This window comes from Pholis gunnellus (assembly GCF_910591455.1).
Source record: "Pholis gunnellus genome assembly, chromosome: 9".
Lineage (NCBI taxonomy): Eukaryota > Metazoa > Chordata > Actinopteri > Perciformes > Pholidae > Pholis > Pholis gunnellus.
In genome coordinates, this window is record NC_136535.1 from 20,124,171 (window position 1) to 20,147,628 (window position 23,458).

Consider the following 23,458-nt stretch of genomic DNA (forward strand, 5'->3'; position numbering starts at 1 on the left):
TTCCTCAGTATGCAGCAGATTATTCTGCTGTGTTTCATCCTGAATTAGATGTGAAAATAACTCTACAAGACGATAACAACCCTCGAGTGAAAAAATAAATTAGCAAAGGCAATTTTTCATACGCTCAATCATTGCAAAACTGCATGTTACAAATTAGTGTCGGGGTATTTAACTGTCTCATTTCTCTACAAAGGAAACCCCCTTTTTCCACACTGAATAATTTAGATCGGAAAGTTTAATAAACTTGATTCAAACTGATGTGTGTGTGTGTGTGTGTGTGTCTAGATGCACATTTGAACTTAATGCACAATGAGACCCAAATGAATTATGAATGCATCCAAAATGATTTTGAATCTGTTTTAGAAGCCTGGTCTCCCTTCAGTCTTACTTTAGATGGTGCAACGTCAAACGTAAACACACACACACACACACACACACACACACACACGTACGCACAATAATCCTGACTGCTTTGAATAATTCAAAGTTCTGTCGTTGCTCTTATGAAGGCTATACTTCACTCTCCGCATGCCTTTATCTTTCTCTCTCACACACACACACACACACACACACAGTCCTTCTTTCTGCAACCTCATCCCTCTTCTTTCTTTTCTCCTTCCCGTCGTTTCTCTCATCTCCTATCTCCTCTCATCCTCCCTCAACATCTTCTCCTGCTGCCCTCCTCCTCTTCTAACCCCAGCCAGCAGGTCTACGAAGTAGTGCTCTCTGTATGCCAGCAGCAATTCCTGAAGGGCAGTCAGGCAAACAAACCTACCCAATGCCCGCTGCATGACTCACAGAGAGACAGTGAGGAAGGGGGGGGGGGGGGGTGCTTGAATCATTGAGGGTAAAAGGATTTTAAACTGCTAAGAGCGGATGAGAGCTTGGTTTGGACAGGTTGGGAAAAGAGATTGAAAAAGGTGGAAAGAGAACGAAAGGCTGTAAGAGAGATTACGAGGGAGAAGCTAGGCAAGGAAGAGAGAGACGGGAGATAGAGCGAGATGGGGGCAAATAGAGGGCAACCTGCGCGATCTTGCATGCACACGAGAAGAGCAGACAGGCACGCAGCTCAACGAGGAGGCACGAAGAGAGCAAAATAACTCCTCCTCCCTCTCTCTATCCCTATCCAACCGCCCCCCCCCTCCCCCTTCCATTCTCTCTATCTCCCTCGTTCCCCTCTCCCCTGCCAAAAAGCGAAGCTCAGCACGGCAGTCTTACACGACACGGTGACCCAAAGGCCGAGCAGAGGGGCGGGGCTGAGGGGGCAACCAAGGGGAGTCACTTGCAGAGAAAGGAAGGAAATGGGAGTAAAGTGTCGCACAAAAAAAATGTGCTGATGGATGAGGAGTCCTGTAGATAACATAGACACTTACATATAGGCTGTCAATCAATGTGATGCTGTGTTGTGTTTAAAATGTACTTTTCATTTTTCCGCTTTATTGCTCACTATTGTTGTCACGAGGGTCAACAAGTATGACTTTGAAATAAACAGGGCCGAAGCCAGGATTTTAGATATAATCCTCCAACACACACCCCACCACCCTCAGATAATAGAACAACAAAGATGTATTTTTGTATTATTTGGTTTTATCCATATCTTGTTTGTTTTGTTCACTGTTAGATTAAGCCTTCTACATTTATTTCATTATTTTTTTGGTCTAAAAGTAATCCAATTTAGACATATTGATTAATACGCTTAGAAACTGAACACCATGTGCACATTAAATTAAAGGAATCGTTTGGGTTATGAGTTGGAACTTTTTTTGAGAGAACTAGAGATTCCAGGAAGTCATTGAGCTTAGCCCAAAAATAGTTCTGCACATAAACCCCTAAAACCACAAACAGTTTTTTATACACTTCGGTTATTGCACAATTTAAAGAAACAAGATATATACCACGTTATATATCGAGAGATGTATCAGGTTGTGTTACTTTTTGAGAGAGCTGGCTGTGTCCCCTGTTTCCAGTCTTCTAAGCTAATGTGGAACTATTCCATTAATGCCCAAATACACACAAATAATGAACAAATTAAAATAAATAAGTAGGACCTGGTTTCATTGATGTTCACAATGGTCGCTTTGTCTCTGGAAACAAATAAAAATTGCAAATGAGAACAAGCCAGATTGAGAGAAAGGAAGGTCAAATAAAAGGATTGGGGACAGAAAGACAAGAGATGAGGTGAAAGATACAGAAGAGAATGAGCTGCGGAGGAGGAAGAGGAAGAGGAGGTGGGGGGGGGGGGGTTGTGTTCTTCTGCTGAGCCCCATGTGTGCTGTCTCTGGGCTGGGATAGACAGCTACCTCCGCCAGCCTCCCCCTGGACCGCATTAGACATGGCGCTCAAATAATACACTTGGGCTGGGGATGTGGGGGAAGGAGAGCCTGGGGAGGTGGCAGACAGAGGGAGGGCTGCGCACGAGCAAATTCTTTTCTGCCTTTAATACCAATGGACCCAGACCCAGAGAACAAAATAATCAGATGAATGCCTCAAAACCGCTGACTGTAAACTATCACGTAGCTCATATTGAGACCAGCGGTTTGGTGATTGGTATCACTCTTCTCATCTCACTCTTTTCAGAAACAACTGGGATCACATAGATACACATCATAGATAGATTTATGCATTCTCTAAATAACTTTGTAATGAATGAAGTCTCCTTTTACACCTTGAGAGAGTACTGATTGGTCTAATGTGGATGTTACTGCTTCATAACTAAACGATTTAAATAAAACACAAGTTCACCAATTGGTCTTTTTTTTTCTTTTAGATTCTTTATTTAATCAATGTTACATTAAACTAACATAAATAAATTTGTTTATGAACAAAAGGCACACAGTTCAAATATAAACAAAGAGAACATCTGTACAGTTTGTCTCATTAAAACATGTCTACTGTCTCTCAGAGAGAGAGAGCGGTCCAAGAGAGATGAGTTTCAGGGGGGGGGGGGGGGGATTTGTTGACGAAACGCTACAGCGCCGCCGAGTCTCAGCGTGAAACTGTACACTCTTCAATCCCCCGCAAGGAACTAAAGTGGTGGGCGCAAAGGCAAAAACGCCAACCGGGCACAGCACTGGCTTCATGTGAAACCTCTGCCGGGAGGTTTTCTGTGGATGTCCATTTGTAAAAGTCCCGCTGAAACTCACGTCCATTTGTCTGTTTGAAGAGGCCACAAGATTCATTTGCACTAAATTAAAAGATTCAAACACGCAGCACAAAAACTTGAAAAAAACAAACAAACCCTGTTAGGGCCGGAGGCTGGGTAAACACGATGATTTTTGTAAGAGAATGACGGGGGTCAGCGTCGCCACGGTTTCTCTATGGAAGCGTCCGATTGGTTGGTTGCTGCTTCCTCAGAACAAAACACGGCCAGTTGGTCATTCAAAGCACTGGCAGGACGCTGACGGTCTACCACAGCATTTGTCCTGGTGTGGAACTGAGTCCATGTACAGCCATACGACTAAGTCAAAACGATAAGAGGACTCGGTTTGGTTTCTCCTGCATCTGCTCCAGATCCATAAGGTAGATAAAATCCTGTTGTGATCATCACTAGGCTCCTGATCCTACTAGATAACAAAGCGTGGTACATGAGTCCAGTCAAGTCAGTTGTAGTCGCAGCTGTTGGATGTCAGTTGTCATCCACCTCTGAACACTGGATGAAACAGGTGTTGTCCTTTGCTGGTCCAGTTTTGTCCAGTTTAATCCGGTCTAGACCAGTCTGTTGTTCTTTGCTGCGGTCCAGTCTGGTTGGATCCAGCCGACTGCAGACTAAAATCATTTAGTATTTGCAAACATCTCTTAAGACTGTTTTAACCTGTTCGGAGCAGCAGATGGGTGAAGTTTAGTCTGGCAAAGTGAGTCTGGATTTCAGCTCGTTATTGGCCTAAACTGTTCCTTTTTTTCACCTTAAGTGGCAAACTCCACACATCTGGCACCTTCACAGGCTAACACAAACTATGAGTTTGCAAATACCGGCAGACCCAGGTCTGATCCAGGGCTCAGACGGCGACAGTGCTGGGTACCTCCTCGTAGTGAATGATAAAGTAAGGGTAGCTCTGGTCATCGTTGAAGATGACATAGATCTGGGGGTCCACCCAGTTGTCCACACAGGAGTCATAAAGGTCACTGGAGGGGTCACGGAGGTTGATGGGTGGGGGTCGCCGCATGGAGGGATTTCCTACAGTAAACCTGTTAATATAATAAATAGAACAGAGACAAGGTCAGTAATGTGGTCCGGACTATACATAGTTAAACTGAGTGTAAGCTGGAAAGCAACAGTCTTTATATTTGCATGATTCAACAGATTTTAATTCAGTTCTGCAAGTCTGGAGTTACAGAAGAAGAATTTACAATTTCAAAGAGGACTATAATAACAAGATTGCTGCTCCTCTGAGCATATGCTGTATATGCATGAAATGCATGTATTTGTAAGTATATGAAATGAAAGTGCATTGTAACCAGTGTCTTCCCTCGCTCAAATATTCATGTCAAACTCTAAAGACCTGTAATCCATCAGTGTTTGTTCCACTTTCTCTGGGGTCATAAATAAAACATATTAAAAAGGGGATGGGTAGGGACGTTACACAGCGTATGTGCCAGATACGGCTTCAGACAGGAGAGTTAACCACACTGTACATACAGCTTCTTTATTGGTCTATATCCCTGCTCAGGTCTGGAAGCAATGTCCCCGTCTGTGGCGTGGAACACATTGAACACATTGGGGTACGTGTAGTGCGTTCCCACACCATCCTCACCGCAGACTGCTGCGTCATAACAAAACTGGTGATGTATGATAGCTTCAGCCAAATCAGCCATTTTACATGTGTGGCTCCAGATTTGACTTGCATTGTAAGGGAGTGGGAGTCACATGACGCAAAAGCATGACTGAATGATGGCTTATGGAAAAGAACCTCGGGATTTCCATGATCCAAATGAATGCTGATATGTTTTGTAAATATATTTTCTAAAGCACTGAGAGCGAGATAGTGATCGCATCAGAGAGTGCTGATGTTTATGCAGAGGTATGTGCTGGAGGGAACAACAGCTCATATGGGGACAGTAAAAGATGGAACCAAAATAAAACTGGTAACATGAAGCCCTAACTTTGCATTCGCAAAACTAATTCACTTCCAGCAAAGACATCGACCCAAAGCAGGATGTCCCAACTAAGACATACCACTGACAAAAAGAAGAATTGAAAAATGTTCCACTAATATTGAGAAATCTGGAGGCTCAATATCACATTGAATACATGTGAGATGTGAGACTTGTTTATACAGAGGAAACTAACCCTTTAATATCTCCGGTTACATTACGTTATTGCTGGCAATGTTGTAAATCAATGAAATAAATAGGATTTTGCATCTTTGTGATGAAGTGCGATGATATAAAAAAAAATTCCCTTTATTAGCCAGAACCACGAAATCCCATCTGTTTTTTTAATCTAAATTGGAATGTAATTTCTTTTTACTATATTACAATTTACATCAATTTACAAACATGTAATCCATATCACAAACCCCTAATAAGACATTTTTTGCAGTGTATTTTATTGATTTTTTTGCAGTGATGAAGTTGCAACATGCCACATGAAAAATCCCATCCATAACCAAAGACCCAAAAATGTTTCCCACTATCAACTGGTTAACTACTGCGCCCACACACACACACCTGCCAGTGAGGACTTTGGCCAGGAACATGCAGTGGACTCCTTTGGGCGAGCGCTTGGAGAAGTTGTGGGAGTAGACCGCCTTGCGGGCAAAGTAGGAGCCCTGGCCAAACATGGTGGCGTGTTTGCCGCAGACTCGGGGGTCGAAGTTGTGCTTGCAGATGCCCTCCACCACGTCGGCCGAGGTGCCGTGGAAGAGGTGGCGCTCGCTCAGCAGCCGGTCCATCTCTGACATACGCCGCGACATGTACTCCTTCTTCCTGTTGGAGCAGAAAGGGACAGACGGTGAGATTTGTTGATTTTAACTTTAAATATAATAAAGTCATAAACAAATCCCTTACTCTTCATTCTTATTATTCTTTATTCGACTAGGCCGACGCACTGTGAGAGAATTAGTAAACAGCTGGGAGAAGTCCTGCTATTTCTATTGTTGAAACGTTGTGATCACAGCCTTGTTTGCTCTAAACCGGTTAAGAACATTGGGCCTAATCCCTTTCATGAGCAACACACACACACACACACACACACACACACACACACACACACACACACACACGCAACTCGTTTGATGTGAGCGGATCAATCAGGCATGCAGAGGTGAAAGCGCCTCGAGTCAGAGAGGCTGTGACCCGGGCGTGACCTCGCATGACCCCGTTGCCTGTGGTTTGACACAGACAGACTTTGATGCATCCAAGCATGCACACACCCACACACACACTTCAATTTCCTACTATCCAATTTTAGGATGACTTCCTTTGATATGAGCAACCAGCCAATACACACGCACACAAAAAGAGACACAGACACGCAAACAAGCAGTAATTGCTTCCCCGTCATAAATCGAGTGTGGGAAGAGGAAAGAGAGGGGGGGGGGGGGGGGGGGGAGGGGGGGTATCACTTTCAGAGTTAATGACACACATACACACGCACACAGACATACACTGTTAGTCATTGTGAAACCGTGTGGTACCAGTCAGTGTGGGAGAGTTATAACTGTCACAGCTGATAGAACGCGCCCTCCTCTAACAGCAGTGGTTAGCCCACTGTGTGTTTGCGACAGGAACACCATCATCACCAAACATCTCTCCATCCGCCGTGTTCACACACCACCGCCGACTCGTTCTCACGAAGTCCCACACAGCTGGTCCCAGTTGACCCTTTTTTTTTCCTCCCTCTTCTCACATTGTTTTTCATTCATCCTGTTTGTTGTTAAGATATGTTCTTATTCATGTTTCTGTCTGCAAGTAAATATGCAGCTGTGTCAGATATAGTTTGAAGTCAACAACAGAACTCTGGGTAAAAAGATTAACAATACATTCTGTGCCACAACAGCAAATGTGAAGCTAGGGCAAATAAGACACCAACTAATATAACACAACAGAAACCACACCATGCTAACATTTTGGTACAACATTATCATCACTTTGGGTTCGAAATATCCTCTAAATATAAAGATAAAAGACTTATTTATGTATGCTTGTAAACTAAATACTATCTTCACAATCAAAATGCTTCGAAGTCATGTGCCACTTGCGCCACACAGCATGTAAAGGGAAAAGTCATTCAAACCTGACGACAGCAAACTACCTGACCCTGAATGAAATGTTCCCTCTGTTTAGTTTGAAAGATGTTTAAAAGGTTAGATTAACAGAGGATATCTGCAGCAATGAGGAAGTGGCTCACCTCTTGTACTTCTCCCAGAGGAACGGGTTCTGCACACGCTGGATCTTGAGGATCCTAAACTTGGTCTCCGACACCGTCTTGTGGAAAAGGCTGTACACCGTCCGGTAGCTGCGGTCTTCACGTGACACCGGCACCTGCAGGAAGTCCTGGCTCATGGTCATGGGCAACCATGTTTCTGGGAAAAGGCTGGGTGGGTTGGTGGTGGTCGGCGAGAGGGGATGCGACAGAGTGAGATCCATGGACAAGGGGGAGGAGGAACAGGGGAGGGGGGATGAAGAGAGGCCGCCCAATGTCCTAGAGAGAGAAAGACAGAGAGAGATAGAAAAGGTGTTAGAAAAAATGTAGGGTACACTTCCAAATAATTAGTACAAATTACTTTTTGCTAGCATTGCAAACTGGAGACAAGAAGTTTTAAGTCAGTGCTCAACATCTCAACCTCACGTGCAAAAATGTGACATCTGATAACTAACAATGATACACGTCAACAAACATGTAGAACATTATAGCATGAAAGGTTTAAATGGAGGGATCGTTTCCAGCAGCTAATTTCCAGACAAAATTCTTCTAGAAATCAACAACCTCTTATAAACTCAACACTACTCTCAGATAACCGTTTCTCTACAATCAGTACAGCATTACACTACCTATAATATATTTACTTTTGTTCCCCAACATGAACGTTGTCATTACCTAAATCGTTATTGTACTTTTCAGCTACAGTAGCACTGACCTAAAACAATTCTCAAAAGATGAATAAATAATAAATGAAAACGGTGATTACGTACAGTCTAACAAATAAATACAATTAAAAAAAATATACGTTCGTACCATATAACCCACTTCCTCTTATAGGTCTTCACATATAGCACAACATGCTTAAACCAGAGCCCGAACAGACAACTGAAGCAGCATGAGTGATGAATTTCGACATTACGAACGGTAAGAGAGTTAACTTTGTTAGCTGCCGCAGCTTATAACATCGCACCTGGTATAAACTACATCCCAGCCAGCTACCTATCTCTCCTCCTTCCTACAGCTTCCTTTCCCCATGTGTTTCCGATCGAAGCTGCAGCCTAACGTAAAAAAAAACAAACCGCTGCGATGAACCGACACACGCCTTCCAAAATCCTATTCCACCGTCAACAATGACATCACTGTGCTGCTGAGCGGAGGAGCTCCACAGCAGCCGTCAGCCGCCACCGACCAAACAAAAACAGCAGGGCAGCGCGAAAATGAAACCCAGACACTAAACAAGACAACGGGGAGGCAGAGTGAGGGACTGACAGGAACGAGACCAAGAGAAAGGGAAGAATAAAAAAATAAAAAGCCAATTGCAGAGCTGTCATGAAGGCGACAAAAAAAGCTATTGTGTCTGGCATTTCAGTCAATAACAGTGGTTTGGCTGTCAAGTTATTGCTCTCTAAGTGTAAATGCTGTTAGCCCTATCAGCCGTGAGAGAGTGTGTGTGTGCGTGTGTCGTCAAGAGACTGTGATCAGTGCGAGTCCGGAGTCAGGGAGACAGCTTTTCTCATTTATTTTTGTCGCTCTCTTTCTCTCTTATCATGCCTGTCCGGCCTCGATCTCTCCCCGCAATCGATGTCTCTCTATTCCCCCATGTGAGCTTCGAGGAGATCACAGCACAGCCTGCTGCCGTAAACAAGTGTGAAATGAAAAAGGGACATATAGCAAGAGGGTGATGGGAGTTGAGGAGAGAGACAAAAAGGAGAAAGATTAGGACTGATAACGGGGGAGGGAAAGATGGCTGAAAAGAACATCATCCGGAGAGAGGGATGACAGAAGGAGAGGGAGAGAGGACGGGAGGGAGGGAGCAAGGGAGAGTGCCAATCAAGCTAATGACCTCAACTTCTAAGCCTAGCACAGATTGTTCCTGACACACACTTGTTTTTGGTCACTTGGAAGGACACTGCATTGACTTGCAGCCACTCCCCTGGAACACTAAATGCAACGCTAAGATTTTAACAATTCGCCTGCTTTTTCTTCCCATAATGTGACTGTGTGTGATCACATTTTTGTCCCGCAGAGTGATTAATCGAAGCATGCACACACACACACACACAATAACAACAACAACAACCGGATGAAAAAGTCCCAGGAAAGTAATCTCTCGATCCAGTCACATTTCACACTCTTTTCACTCTGCTGTGCTGTGCAACCAGTCTGGAAACCATTCAGACCGCTCTCACTTCCTCTCACGTACCTCTCTATCTCTCGCTCGCCACCTCTCTCTCTCTCTTTCTCTCTCCCCTCATTCCCTCTGTCCTCTGCTTCCTCCATCTAATTTCCTCCCTCTTTCCTGCATCTCATGCTCTCCATCTCATCTCCTCTTGACTGTCAAGGCCATTCAGGAACAGCTCGTACTAGCGTTCGCTCTGTCCGGGACACTGGCAAGACGGAAGTGAAACATTCTGCAAATGGGGTGAGATGACTCCACTTGTTTCCAATCTGGTATCACTTGTTTTAGGAATATCATTGAGGCGAGTGCAGCGAGGCAGATCACTTCACTGCTATATAGAGAAAATGGCAGCTGAAAGATGAAGACTCCTCAAATCTGCTTGTTTCCTCAAGAAGAAAGTGAACAGATCTCATCTCATTCACAGCTATCAGACAAAAAAGATTAAAGACCAATTCAAATGAATTTCTTTATCTGTCCGCTCCCCGCACTCGGCCTCATATGCTCTCATTTGCCTCGTTGTCTATTATTATCCGTTTGTCTTGTTGTCTTCATTCTGCTCTGGTCAGCTCCTGTGTCCCAGTAACTCGGTTTGATTTGCCAAAACTCAAGTGTTGACATGGGTTTTAAGTGCGGCTCAGGCTAGCAATGTGCAACAGTATTGGAGCGGATTAAAGGTGAATGTGGTTCACAGGATTTTGAGTATTCAGCCCCAAGTGTGACATTAGCACTGTGTACCGACCTCTGTGTGCCTGTCTGTCTCCAAACAGAACACATAGAGCCACAGGAAGACAGTGTATCACATAGAGAGTCAACTTTGTGCGTGTGTGTGTGTTAATGTGCATATGTTGCCAGGAACCTAATGTAAAATCGAGGACTTCGTTCTTATACTAAATGTTGCTTCCCATCCAAAATACAAAATGTTCCCTAACAAGGTTGAGATGTGAGAACTAAATGATCAACTGAGAACTGACTGTTCCTGACATTAGCTTTTGACTAGCCGCTAAACCCTGATATTTATCAGAATATTTTGCAATCGTTCACGGAGGTTAAAAGACGACTCAGAAACAATACTCTTTTGCATCTAAATAGCTTCCACATCAACAACACCAAACATGTTTGAAAATGAGCTTGTTGGTCCGCTCGTCCTCTATTCAATGAGATGATTGGCAGAAGAAAAAAAGAAAAAATAAGAGTCTACAGACTAAAGTCAGCTCACAATAACAATGGTAGCATTGTACGGTTTAACAGGTATAACGTTTAGCATGTTCACCATCTTAGTTTAGCGTGTTAGCATGCTAACTATGCTAATTAGCGCAATATACAGCTGTACAGTACAGTACAGCTGAGGCTGATGGGAATCTCATTAGTCTGACAGGTATTTGGATTAGTATTGAACACATTTAAAGAAGCCTAAGGAAGACCGAAGTTTATTACAATTCACCCTGAGGGGGACATAAATGTCTCCACACACTTTTGTTGACAATACAATTGTCAACTGATGAGTGGGTCGACCGGCAGTCCGACAACGTGATCCGTATAGCCGCACCGTCATGGCTAAACAAACAACTCTGGATTGGTCACGTCCAGGCAGGACCTCTACATGTCCGTAAATCCGTAAGCTAAGAGCAGCGGGGATGGTGACAACAAGTGTTAAATGTCTTTACTTACTGTAGGAGGGGTGTAAGCATCACAGAGGACATGAACGTGGGCCGCTTCTTGATCTGACGCCTGAATCCGAAGACGGCGTTCTGCTGGAAGCCCTCCCTGATGTTGAGGATATACTGGTTCTGGAGCGTAATGAATCGCACCTCCTTAAGACCCCTCGAACTGGCCTCCTCTATGAGCTTCACCACCGGCTGAGTAGCAGAAGAGGTGGAAGAGAAAGAAGGAGAGTGGAGAAGGAAGAGGAAGAGAAAGATGCGATTAGACTCAATCGTTTATCATTTTATACAGTTGACTGTTCTGCATTTTCATTCAACTGTGGAAACAGGAAGGAGTCTGGAGAGGGAAATGATAACGACATCATCATGAAACAGAAAACAGTGTTAGAAAAACAGATAGAAAAACAGTCAATCTTTACTGATTTGGTGAAATAAACTGCTGGGGGAGAGCTGTGTCACAAGGGGTGTTTAGGTGCGTGTCACAATTGATCCCATCACAGTGGCTAGACGATCAATCGGTGTGGGCAAAGTTAATGCGTCTGGCCTCATGTTAATAGAGCGTACACGCAGACAAACACACATGCATAACTGCACTGAGTGGCTCACCTCGGAGTATTCCCTCCAGCCAAAGTTGTCTCTGCAGTAGTACTTCCACACCGTGTGACAGCTGGGGGTGGGGTTTGGGTTCGTTGTGGGCGTGGGCAGAGGGCTGGCGGGAGTGGTCAGTCGTCGGACGCGGTCGAATTCCAGGTCACACACTCGCATCGCCCCGAAGTCTAGGGAAAACACACGACCCCTGGAACAAAGAGTTGAAAAAACATCGTTAGGAAGAAGAAAGTTCTGCAGTCGGAGGGAAAAAACAAAGTACACTGGCACGGTCGGCTAACATGTGGCTGTGGCACGGTGACCTATATGGTCACAGTTTATAATTCCATGAAACCTTAATTTAACCGAAGTGCCCCGGAGCAAGACGACCAAACCTCTAACTGCTCACTCAGTATGAGTCACGCAGGGTGACGGCGTCAACCACATGTCACATGTTAACTTGCAGAGAATAGAAAGACAAATATTACCAAATCATTACATTTATACACACGGAATTCCACTCGTGTGATGATTCACACATTCATTTTTAATGTTTAAACTTTACTTTTACTTTACTCTGTCAAGATTTAAACCACAATGACATCAGCAAGACTGCCAAGGAATGTGCTATTTCTGCGGTTTTACTTTGTGACATAGCTGACTAACTTAGCTTCGTTAATATTGAATAAAATGTGTTTATAAGTGAGCTTTTGGGTTTCTAATAGGGGGACTTTTATACCTTTACCTTTATGCTAAGCTGAGTTGGCTGTAGCTTCATACTTAGCGTACAGCCACGAGAGCGGTATCGTTCCTTTCATCTCACTCTCGGCATGAAAGTGAGTTTTTTCCCCAAAATGTCGAGCTATTCCTGCAAAGCTTTGACTCTCATTTCTGCTAAACTGATTTGTCCTTTTGTCAGTCCGGTTCAGCTAGAACAATGAACACATGTCTAACGTGTTAGCATCCGCAAAGTGTTAGCATCTGCTAAGTAAATAAATGTTAGAAATGCATAGCCTAATCTTATCATGTGCATACAACCTCCCTTAACCCCTCTCTGTCTCGACAAGCGTGGGACCAACCCCCCCCCCCCCCGTGTGTGCGTGTGTGTGTGTGTGTGTGTGTGTGTGTGTGTGTGTGTGTGTGTGTGTGTGTGTGTGTGTGTGTGTGTGTGTGTGTGTGTGTGTGTGTGTGTGTGTGTGTGTGTGTGCATCAGTCTCTCTGCATTAGTCCTCCATAAGGCCTCTGGCAAATCCTTTCTGGGTCAGACATACCACTCACATAAATGTGGGCATCATAGACTGGCACGCTATGCCATGGAAGATAGCCCGACAGAGAGGCATACACATACACACACCTACACACACAGCCTCACACATATGCATATCCACCACATACACACAAGAGACACATGCAAGTTTTGCAACACACAAAGGATGCACATAGCCTGACAGTGTTAATGGGCTCATTGATTTATGCCGGGAAACTAATTGGATGTCATGTCAAAGGTTAGACATCGGCGAGTGCAGTGTGTCTGTCTGGAAATGTGTGTGTGTGTGTGTGTGTGTGTGTAAAGCAGGGGTGGTGTTCTGGTAACGTGGGTGCCTCAGGTTTGTTCTAAATAAAGCACATGAATTACATTATAGATGTTTCCTATCTAAAACACAGAGAAGCTGGGTGTGTGGACCTGCTGAGTTATTGTTCAACAGCCCGGAGAAGTGAAACCTCATTTTATAATAGGTACACTGTATGTAAGTATATAGTTTCATCTGCTATAAGTGCAATTACTGGTCACTGGAGTTACAAGCGCACACACACACACACACACACTCATCAGTTTCGGTCAGGAAGGTGATAATGAGAGCTACTGAGTCAATTTCCCAAAACAAAACTGACACAAATACTAATTACATACATATTATTCACAGGCTGTGTTTCTGCTAAGTCACGCTGTGACTGCAACCCTACAAGAGGAAGTGAAATAGGAATTCAGCCACTGAGCACGTGCAGAAACAAAACAGTAACCCAAGGAGTGAGTCACCGATTATCAGGTCTCCAGTTTACCAGAAAGACCAGGCAGATGCACAATGCAGATGTCCACCAGTTAATTCTCTCTGAACTGCGTTCAAGCATTCAAGAAACTAAAAAAGAAATGTTTTGGTTTCAATTTTAAGCAAAAATTAAATTTGAATATCAAAAGGTAGAACAGCAAGAACAGAGAATCAGAAGAGAAAGGATGATGGGAACAGGCGCTACAAGAAAAGACGGGGATACAGAAGGCAAGGCAATCAACTGAAAATACAGAAACAAATGCACTGTGAAAACAGTACATCCTTCACTTCGCCCCTGTTCTCCCCTGCTCACATTGTTCTATTCATTTGTTCCGTCATCTCTCTGCTCTGTTCCCTGTTTCACTCCTTCTTTTCGTTTCTCTGTACTTCATGTCTGAAAAAGAAAGATGCACCTGCATGGCCTTCTCTCTCTCTCTCTCTCTTTTACGGTCTCAGTACAGAACAGTTTCTGCCTGCAGCGATATGTTATGATGACAAGAGCTTCTCTATATGTGTGTGTGTGTGTGTGAACTTCAGACTGACTTATGATGCACATTGCACACACACATTTGCAGGTTTTATGATGAGGAGGTGAAGTGAACTTAATTGTCGCATTTACAAGAAGCCTTCCCACCCCACTGATCACCTTGATCTCCCTTTCTCACACACACACACACACACACTCTCTCTCTCTCTCTCTCTCTCTCTGAAGAAGACAGCTCTCCGGAAAGGTCAGTCAATGATTTTCAAAGCCTTTCACTGAGTCCTTCCCCCTCCCTCGCTCCCAGACTAGTTTGTGCCGTTCTAAAAATAAAATTCCGCCGGTTAAATTAAGTGCACTGAGATTCGGTGCTTTCAAAGTGGAGGCCAATCAAAAGTTGGAAAGAGTCGCAAGGCACGCCCACTTCTGGCAAGGTCGACACTTTCAAGAGCGAATGTCGGGCTGTTCCAGCTTGTGCGAAGGTACAGGCTCGAAAGTCAACAGAAAATGCAAATTGAAAGAGCAAGCGTCTTTTAGTTTTACAGGGAAAAGACTTAGACGTTGAAACGGAAAACCCAACTGCTGAATAGGGAGGGGTGTTTGTTTGGTAAAGGTGAAAGAAGAAGGCCCCGGAGCAAGGACGTGGACTAAAAATGCACCAAGCCGGCTCTGTTCCTGTAGCGGGCAGCTCCCAGGTGTGTGGATCAGTGCTGGATATGGGAGCAGGGTGTTGCTGGAGAAAAAAAAAAAGTAGTTTCAGCAGAACCTTTCCCTGGATAAATAAAGGTTAAGAAAACTCACAGCACTGTCAAAATGGCTGTTAATCCCCTACACTGCCTTTAGCACACACACACACACACACACACACACACACACACACACACACACACACACACACACACACACACACACACACACACACACACACACACACACACACACACCCCTTCAAACTTTCTCACGGCTGCACACACAAGGACCCGCATACCAGCATCAGTCATGCTATTGTGAACGTCACAGGTTAGAAAAAAAATAAAAAATACAACACTCATTTGCGCACACACACTCTTTTGACAGACTCATGTACACACGCTCAAACTTCATCCAGTCACGCCTTGGTAAGTCAGTCAGTCAACCAAATCTGCTGATGAAGTCTTCTTCACACACACACACACACAACCTTGATGTCATGGGTAAGTGTTATTTCCTCATGTCGGAGCTATTCACTTGCCAGTTATCTATTCAAATGTGCTTCATTTGATTTTTTTTGTTTTTTTGCTGCTCTTAAGGCTGTGAACAACATGGAGTCACACAAAGAGAACAGGAACAAATGTCCACCGGCATCTCCTGCGCATCCTGGGTTGTTCCTGTTAAGAGTGTGTGTGTGTACCTGTCCTCCTCTACCACACATCATTAAGCTAACAGTGCAGGTTGTCCTATCTCTAAGTCCTTTGACCCTTCAACTCTTCTGAAGGTACAAAACATGAAAGCACCAGCGAAGAGATGGGTGGATAACTGAATTTGACATTTAAAAAAAAAAAACACTTGGGGACACTTGAAGAGGAGAAAAGAGGATACTGCTCGAGTGCAGAGGCAAAGCACACATTTCCATATCTCTTACACCTCTTTAGGGCCCCGGGGGACTATTGAGGAATGGGAAAAAAAGGGTACAAAGACAGAGAGAAAGGGAGTAAAAGAGGGGTGGGACAAAGAAATGTACAGGACGAAGGATTCAGTAAGGAAAAAGGGAGGGAGGGGAGGGGAGGAAATGTAAAAAAAAAAAAAAAAAAAAAGATGGAAGGATGAAGGCAGACTCTGAGTAATAAGAGGCAGAGCGACCCAGACCTCGCCCGACTGATTCATGGCATGGACTGTCTGACACGTTATAGCCACACACACACACTCAGTCTGATTATCTTGACACCGCCTCTTTTCACAAATGCACAATCACCACACGCAAACAAGCTCTCATAGACACAACCGTCCTTGATTTTCTTTGATTCGTGACACAATGAGGTAACATGGAATCCCCCGCGATATCCACACACACACACACACACACACACACACACACACACACACACACACACACACACACACACACACACACACACACACACACACACACACACACACACACACACACACACACACACACACACACACACACACACACACACACACACACACACACACACAATGGTGTCAGGTCGCTCTGCCCTCAGTGCTCCGTAACTCTTTATGGCAGTTAATGACAGGCCAGGCTTATCTCTCTCAATCATTCACACACACACACGTAAGAAAAAGATGCGCTTCATCATGGTAATGTAAAAATCTGAACGTTTTATCCAACTCTCCGATAGATAATACAGGATAATTGACGACCTCATAGGAGATTTGGTTGAGAATGTCTGTTTTCCTGTAAATCACACACACACACTACAGCGCAGCATAAATCTGCTAACAAGCAAGTGTACGGCCAACGATTATCACAGTATAACTTTTAGAAGCGATGACTGTGACATTTCTCCTTACTGCTGAGTTCATGACTAAGGAGGATTAGCCAGACTTCAATTCCTGCTTATTATATGGATGGGATTAACCTGTGCTATGGATCATACACACACACGGGAACAGCACAGGAACAGCTCAGTGCAGAGCACACACTCACATACCCTACAATAGGCCGCAGAGGACATAATCAGACGCAGACACACAAAAATGCTCGTACGTTTTCTGTCCGCTCCTCTCTTCCTCACACACACACACTTCACACACACAGACACAGACGGCAGATGGTAAAAACAGGCCTGTGTTGCCATACCGACAGTAAAGCTTGTTAAGTCATCTGCTGCTCTTTAGATCGCTAACAATGTTATCATTTGGCTGTGGTAACCACAGTGATGCCCTGTGTGTGTGTGCACTTGCGTGCATGAAAAGACAGGCTGGACTGCGTCTCTAAAGAACAGTATCAAAAGAGCCCTCACACACACGCACACGCACACGCACACACACGCACACACCCAGTACAACACAAAGCGTCAAGTAAATGACTGAGCTGAGTGCTGAATAACCACAACAGTGTGAGCAGTTTACTGACTTTCCGGTTTGTCTCTCATCACCTGATCAGATCTCATGAGCCCCAAACCAATACTGAGTTGAGCCAGCGTCAAGATACTAATTCCACAACGTTCGCATACACCCGAGGCAGCTCAACCGTCTATTGTAAGTGCTAACCTGTGGGGTAAATAAACATGGGATTAGGAGGAGACAACACTTAAAAAACTATTTTTTTTTTAAAAAACAGGAATTAGCCAGTGTTTTCTTACTGTGGGTACGAATGCGTAGCCACCAAAAAAAAAAAAAACTACACGTGTTATTTGTGCTTTACGTTCTCACTCTACCATTCTCATACAGTCAAACCTGTTTTCAGGGTCAGGGTTAGAAATACTTAAAAAACACATTCTTGAGAGGTTTATGACGTGGGTGGTTGGGGGGGGGGGGGTACAAATGCTCTCCAGAAGCAGCAACACGGAGGGTTATGATAAAGAATAGCCATGAGGAGAATCTGTTTGACACCTTACAGGTGAAATATATAACGTGTTGACAGTGAATGGGACTGTGGAATTAAGTGAAAACCAGTGTGAATTCAGTGATTGTCTAGCTTGTGACCAAATGTGTCAAAAGACTAATTACCAGAGAATATATCAGAGTCGACCTGTAAAATCTATCATAGAAAATCAAAAGAAACGACTGTAATAGCCTGTGTGGTAATCAGGCCACAAACAAAACACAAGTTGTTGGGCAAAATGTTCAGTGAACATGACAAAACTTGTCTCAATATGTAAAGTAATACAAACAAACAAATATGTCAAATGATCTAGAGGAGTTGTAGTGAAGTGAGCTAGATGGCCCCGTCCCACTGTGAGAGTGTGACACACTAACGGGCCTCTGAAGAATTTGGGTTGACACCACCAGGTGCATGTCCTGTTTGTGGAGCAATATGCACTTTGCATAGAGTTTCAGTTGAAAACATGAGTCAACAAGTCAAACACATACAAATCTTTGTACACAAACCTGTGCGTGTGTGTGTGTGTTTGTGTGCGTGTGTGTGTGTGGTGTCAATACAGACATAAACAAAGGCAAACACACATGGCCGCTCAAAGGGCTCCGTTAATCATGAAAGACCCGATGATGTGGACGTGGTCGAGGGTATAATGGCATAATTCTGTGTCATTGAGTGTTTTCACACAGACTGCACTTTTAACCCGACTCAGACAATAATATGACAAAGACTGTTCAAACTCCCTGATTACATTATGAGGTCACACTTGAAGTGAACATGAAATAGTTTGAACGTGGTCGTCGACAGCTTAAGTTGCCTTAACGACGTGTCAACTCCACCTTAATTAAACAATGACTATCTGCGTGTGCCCTGACTTTGGGATAACAGTTCAATTGCTTGATGATGTCTGTAACTGTATATGTTAGAAAAAAAACAGGCTGAAATAGTGAGTCGGTTCATTTTGATAATCGATGAACCAAAAGTAATTTCTCACACAAAAATAGGAAACGCTCCTTCTTTTTATTTATGCAATAGTAAACTGAATATCTTGGGTTTTGGAAAGCTGGTCTGAACAAAAAAATAGAACTTGACAAGTTCAATGAACTGTGATTGTGGAAACGGTACGGAGCAAAACAATGTCAGACCCATAAAAAGACCAGTTTGCTGGCAGGATCTTTCATGAAGATGACATCATGGGGTGAAACAGATTCAGTAAACAGCACAAACAATAAGAGACCTGTGCTCAGAGCGAGGTGAACAGCGGCCATGTGTACATACTCCTTGTGCGTGAGTGTCCGTGTGAATGTGCCTGCATACAGTACCGTTTCACAGGAAGCGGTGCATGCTCCTTTATGTCACCCCACTGGGGCTTGCCAAGTGCTCGCATGTGTGTATCTATGTGGGTGTGTGAGAGAGTGAAAAAAAGGTTTATCTCTGTCTGCTAAAAGGCGTGCGTGTGAGCACTGCAAGCCGCTGAGCTCCTCTGTGCAGCCTATTCGTGTGAGCGTCTGCGTGCCAAGCAGTGTGTGTGTGTGTGTGTACACAGTAGTGTGCATGTCTATGACCGAGGGAAGATGAGAAGCTGCCAAGTGCGTCTGTGTCAGTGACCGCACAAGGCAACTGGGGGTCATGGAAGTTCACAGCTTTCTGCCATAATTTGGACGGAGCGCCGGCCAATCACAGGGTGAGTTTTGGAGTGTAGGGGGGGGGGGGGGGGGGGGGGGGGTATCCAGGCTGGGATATGGAGTGCGAGGGCACAATAGCTGATACGATAGTTCAAATAAAGATGCGTGTCATGTATACATTAACGAGAAGACGCATGAAGGCCAAAACACACCCACGGAGGAGATAAAAAACAAAAAAAGGGACCGACACACGCGCTTTCACACACGCATTAATAAACCACATTGATGGCATTAGGAACTGTGAAAATAACAGGCACATTCACTTGGCTGCGGTCCATGAGCCACACATGCACAGAACAGCTGTGGAGTCAAAAGCTTTCAGTTTGTCGGTGGTGGTGAAACCAAAGAGGAAGCTCAGGCCGAGGTCTACTGTTTCCAACACGGCAAACTAGAGGTGCTTATCATTCACAAGCAGCCTATCGGCTTACTGCGCCATTGTTGCCATGTCACAAGAGTCAAATGTTTGTTAATTCATAGGTACTTGTGACATGGCGACAATGTAACTAATCAATGGACCCCTTTTCAGCAGTACTTAGGACACTACAATATACTGGCGTGGGTGCAATGTACTGTATCGACCCAGCAAGTACGGGTTTGTGTGTACTGCTATCAGGGTATTAAAAGGTCTATTTTGGCATCTTTGTTTCAAAAGTATTATAAATTACATTTAAGTCTTGTTGTCTAGAATAAACAGAAATGTTGGAAACCGATGCCTTACCATACGTGCATGAAAAATGTTTCCAGTTCCTCTTTTGAATTGATTGAATTGAAAGTGAATTGACCCCCGTGTTGCCCACAGGTACAGATCTAAAACAGAAATGCTCTGTTACTGCTTCCCTGCACAGTAAGATCCTGTATCTAACTTGAGGGCATACAGTGTACACGATAACGGATAATACCGCTCAAACCCTAGAGAGGGATACTTACTGAAACTTGAGCCTGACTTGCTCATTGTCCGGGTTGCAGTACAGTCTCTCCAGCTGTTCCTGGGAGTCGTCTGCTATGCTCTGCCACGTCTGATTACTGCTCCTGCGGATCTGCCAGTAGTAGGGCAGGACAGTGTGGTGGTGGGCACAGTCATTGCCGTACACACACAGTCCTTGGAGGAAATCCACGCAAATGTCCACTGAGTCCGACTGGTGTGTGTGATACTGGAGCTGTGTGAGCAGCTCAAAAACCAAGTCCAAGGAGGCCTCTTCACTTTTATCCTGAAATAGCACTCCTTTGTCAGGCTGCAGGAGGAGGGTAAGGGGGCCCGGGACGCCGGTGCAGTCTTTGACTGGAGGGTTTTTAGACCCAGAGGTTAAGAGGTCATTGCTTTTGATGCTCCCCTGCTGGTGGAGAGCCTGGGGTGCAACTGTGGGAGGTATATCTCTGCCGGGGGCCGTTATTGTCACCGTGCTGCCGGCCGCCCTGAGGCCAGGTTTCGGCTGAAAGCAGCGGCTATCGGGGGTAGTAGGATCCGCGATCTTGGGTCGCTCCCCTCGCCGCTCGGTCTCCTCCAGCTCCGCAGTAGTATCGGCTAATTCCACATCACCGTCTCGGGTCAACAGCCCCGGAACTCCGGCCCCAGCCGCGGTGTCTACAGCAGCTCCCTGGTCTTTGAGACACACTTGGCCCATACAGTTCTGTTTCACCACGACCGCCGCGCATAAATTGCCCGGAGTCCTGCCCGGCTGGCTCCGGGGAACAAACACCCCATCCCCGGAGACCAGCGCATCCGTGCTCAGTAAAGTGGTCAGTATGGGGTCCTCCAGGGCGCGGTGGAGGCATTTGGCGTCCAATTTCCTCTGCTTCTTTTTGAAAAAGGGTTTCACCAGAGGTATTTTGTCCGGGAGACCCACTATCCGCTGTTCCGTGAAGTCTTCCCCTTCGTCCATATTTAAACTCATATCCAGGGAGATCCCAGTCGGTACACCGTCTGTGGATTTCTGGAGAATGTGCAAAGTGTTATCCATGATGCCCTCCTAAAACCCCGACAGTCCTGTGAGAAGGAAAGAGAAAAAAAGAAAGATGCAGTCATCAAAGATAACACCTATAATCCTATAATCTTAGTTTAAAAAGGTGAAGTCACCCCGTCATCTATAAAGCCATATGATTAATAGGTCGGACGAGCTGTAAAAAAAGAACTGTGGAAAGTCATCTTTCCTTTCATGGGAAGGAAACCCCTCGTTTCATCTGCTGAAACGAAACCTGTTTAACATCTGACAAAAAAAACTACAGACTGGTCTGATCTCATAATGACCCTGCAGGAATAATTAAACACAAATAGGCCCTTACATGAATAACACAGCAAGAGCTGCAATAACGATCAGCTGAAACAGACTATTATAAACACATAAATGATTGTTACAGCTCGTTAGGCCGATAATGGATCTCGTTTGGAAAGGAGACGGGTTCAGCTGCTTGCATCCAGTTATCGAAGCGGAAAAAATATATTAGCCTACCTAATCCTGCTGTAGAGACTTTAACAGAGTCACTAGTTTCAGATTTTTTTTAATAAAAAAATGAGAATATATAATCGGACCGTAATTCGCTTTTTTACTCTTGTGCGTCCTTGGGCTCTCACTAACGTCATGCGTGCAATTACAGCTGCGTCCCCGAGCAGGAGCGATAAAATCATCACTGTAACAAAACCCCCCTCTCTCCTTCTCTCCCGGGACTATATATTTTGATCACGGGAGTCCGATACGCGGCCGCTGCCGTCTACGTGCCGCTTTCACATCGTTGCGCGAGCAAGTTTGCACGTAGGCTACTGTCGACACGTTAAAACACACAAGGCACTGCGGCGGAGCAGCGACAAAAGAAACACGGTGCGAGCTCCCCGGAGCTGTAATTTCGCCCGCGCCTCGCTACAACAGCTTTCCTCTCGTTAACAAACGTTTCTTGCAGCAGACGCGGAGCGGTGCGGGCTGCGGAGTTGAAACGCTTTAAAAACCAACCGGAGAAGCACTGCAGTAGGCAGGCAGGGTGATTTGTAGCAGTGCAAGCTTTCCACGGAGCCGGATTCGGGGGAAAAAAAGACCCTCGCTACATTTCTCTCTTGATACAACGAGACGACAAAAAAACACCCCTACCTGCGCGATAAAGTCCGCCCCTCTCCCCCTGGTCTCGACACTCTTTGGTGGGTAAAATCCAGTGCGTACATCGGCGGAGCTCCGTATCCAGTCTGGAGATATTAGTATCCGTGTCTGGACTAGACTGTAGTCCGGTTAGGTTTTCTCGTGTCCCTCTGCTGCCCCCGTCGCTCTCATGCTCTGTCTCTATTTCATGCTGTCTGTCCACCCTCTCTTTGTATCCTTCTACCGGATAGAAAAGGCGCAGGCGAGGAGCAGAGACCGACAAAGGGCGAAGCACAGCTGTGGCGAGCTCTGCCTGCCTCCCGGCTCCGCACAAACAGGCCCCGCCCCGTAACCTGGTCACAGGCGGGGCTTCGCTTCAAAGACAGGAGGGGGGAGGGAAAGAGGGAGTCGTCTGGTGGTGATCGGAGGAAGCTGCATGGGGGTTGTGCAGTCCGTCGGGGGCTTTGTCAGGCGCCGAAAGTAGGGATTAAAGACAATAAATGACATTATTATACAATCATTAAGGCAGACCAGCTAGAATAATTTAGATAATTTCATTAGGTAAAAGTTGCAGCCTATTAAATCAACATTCTCCACTTCAAGTAAAACACGTGCATTTCTTTTTACGTTTGCAAAGTATTATTATACTTTGTATAATGTTGCCAGATACATTTTTGAAAATGTATCGTGAACCTATTGTTCCTTTAGTGTGTTGTGTGTTGTGTGTGTGTGCACACGGTCACAAAGTTCCTATTAAAGACAGTTCACACAAAGAACCTTTAAACAACCAGTGGCTACTACACTGGACCACTACAACACGTTTCTAAGT

General features: G+C 44.9%; 1 protein-coding gene across 1 annotated transcript; it reads right to left on the reverse strand.

Moving 5' to 3' along the window:
- Positions 1-2,771: 2,771 nt before the first annotated feature.
- On the reverse strand, positions 2,772-22,901 carry tiparp (TCDD-inducible poly(ADP-ribose) polymerase). The gene is made up of 7 exons (XM_079166288.1): positions 22,645-22,901; positions 20,495-21,551; positions 11,810-11,999; positions 11,211-11,398; positions 7,349-7,642; positions 5,668-5,925; positions 2,772-4,185 (listed from the first exon to the last, which is right to left on the reverse strand). Exons 2-7 carry the CDS (start codon positions 21,523-21,525, stop codon positions 3,996-3,998), a joined length of 2,151 nt encoding a protein of 716 aa, XP_079022414.1. The 5' UTR covers positions 21,526-21,551; positions 22,645-22,901; the 3' UTR covers positions 2,772-3,995.
- Positions 22,902-23,458: the final 557 nt, after the last annotated feature.

Bases quoted from the DNA above. Each gene is read 5' to 3' on its own strand.
- tiparp (XM_079166288.1), bottom strand. From the start codon at position 21,525: ATGGATAACACTTTGCACATTCTCCAGAAATCCACAGACGGTGTACCG. The intron at 7,643-11,210 runs GTAAGTAAAGAC...TTCTCTCTCTAG, and splicing joins ATGCTTACACCCCTCCTACA to GACATTGGGCGGCCTCTCTT. The intron at 4,186-5,667 runs GTGTGTGTGTGT...TTATATTAACAG, and splicing joins GCCAAAGTCCTCACTGGCAG to GTTTACTGTAGGAAATCCCT.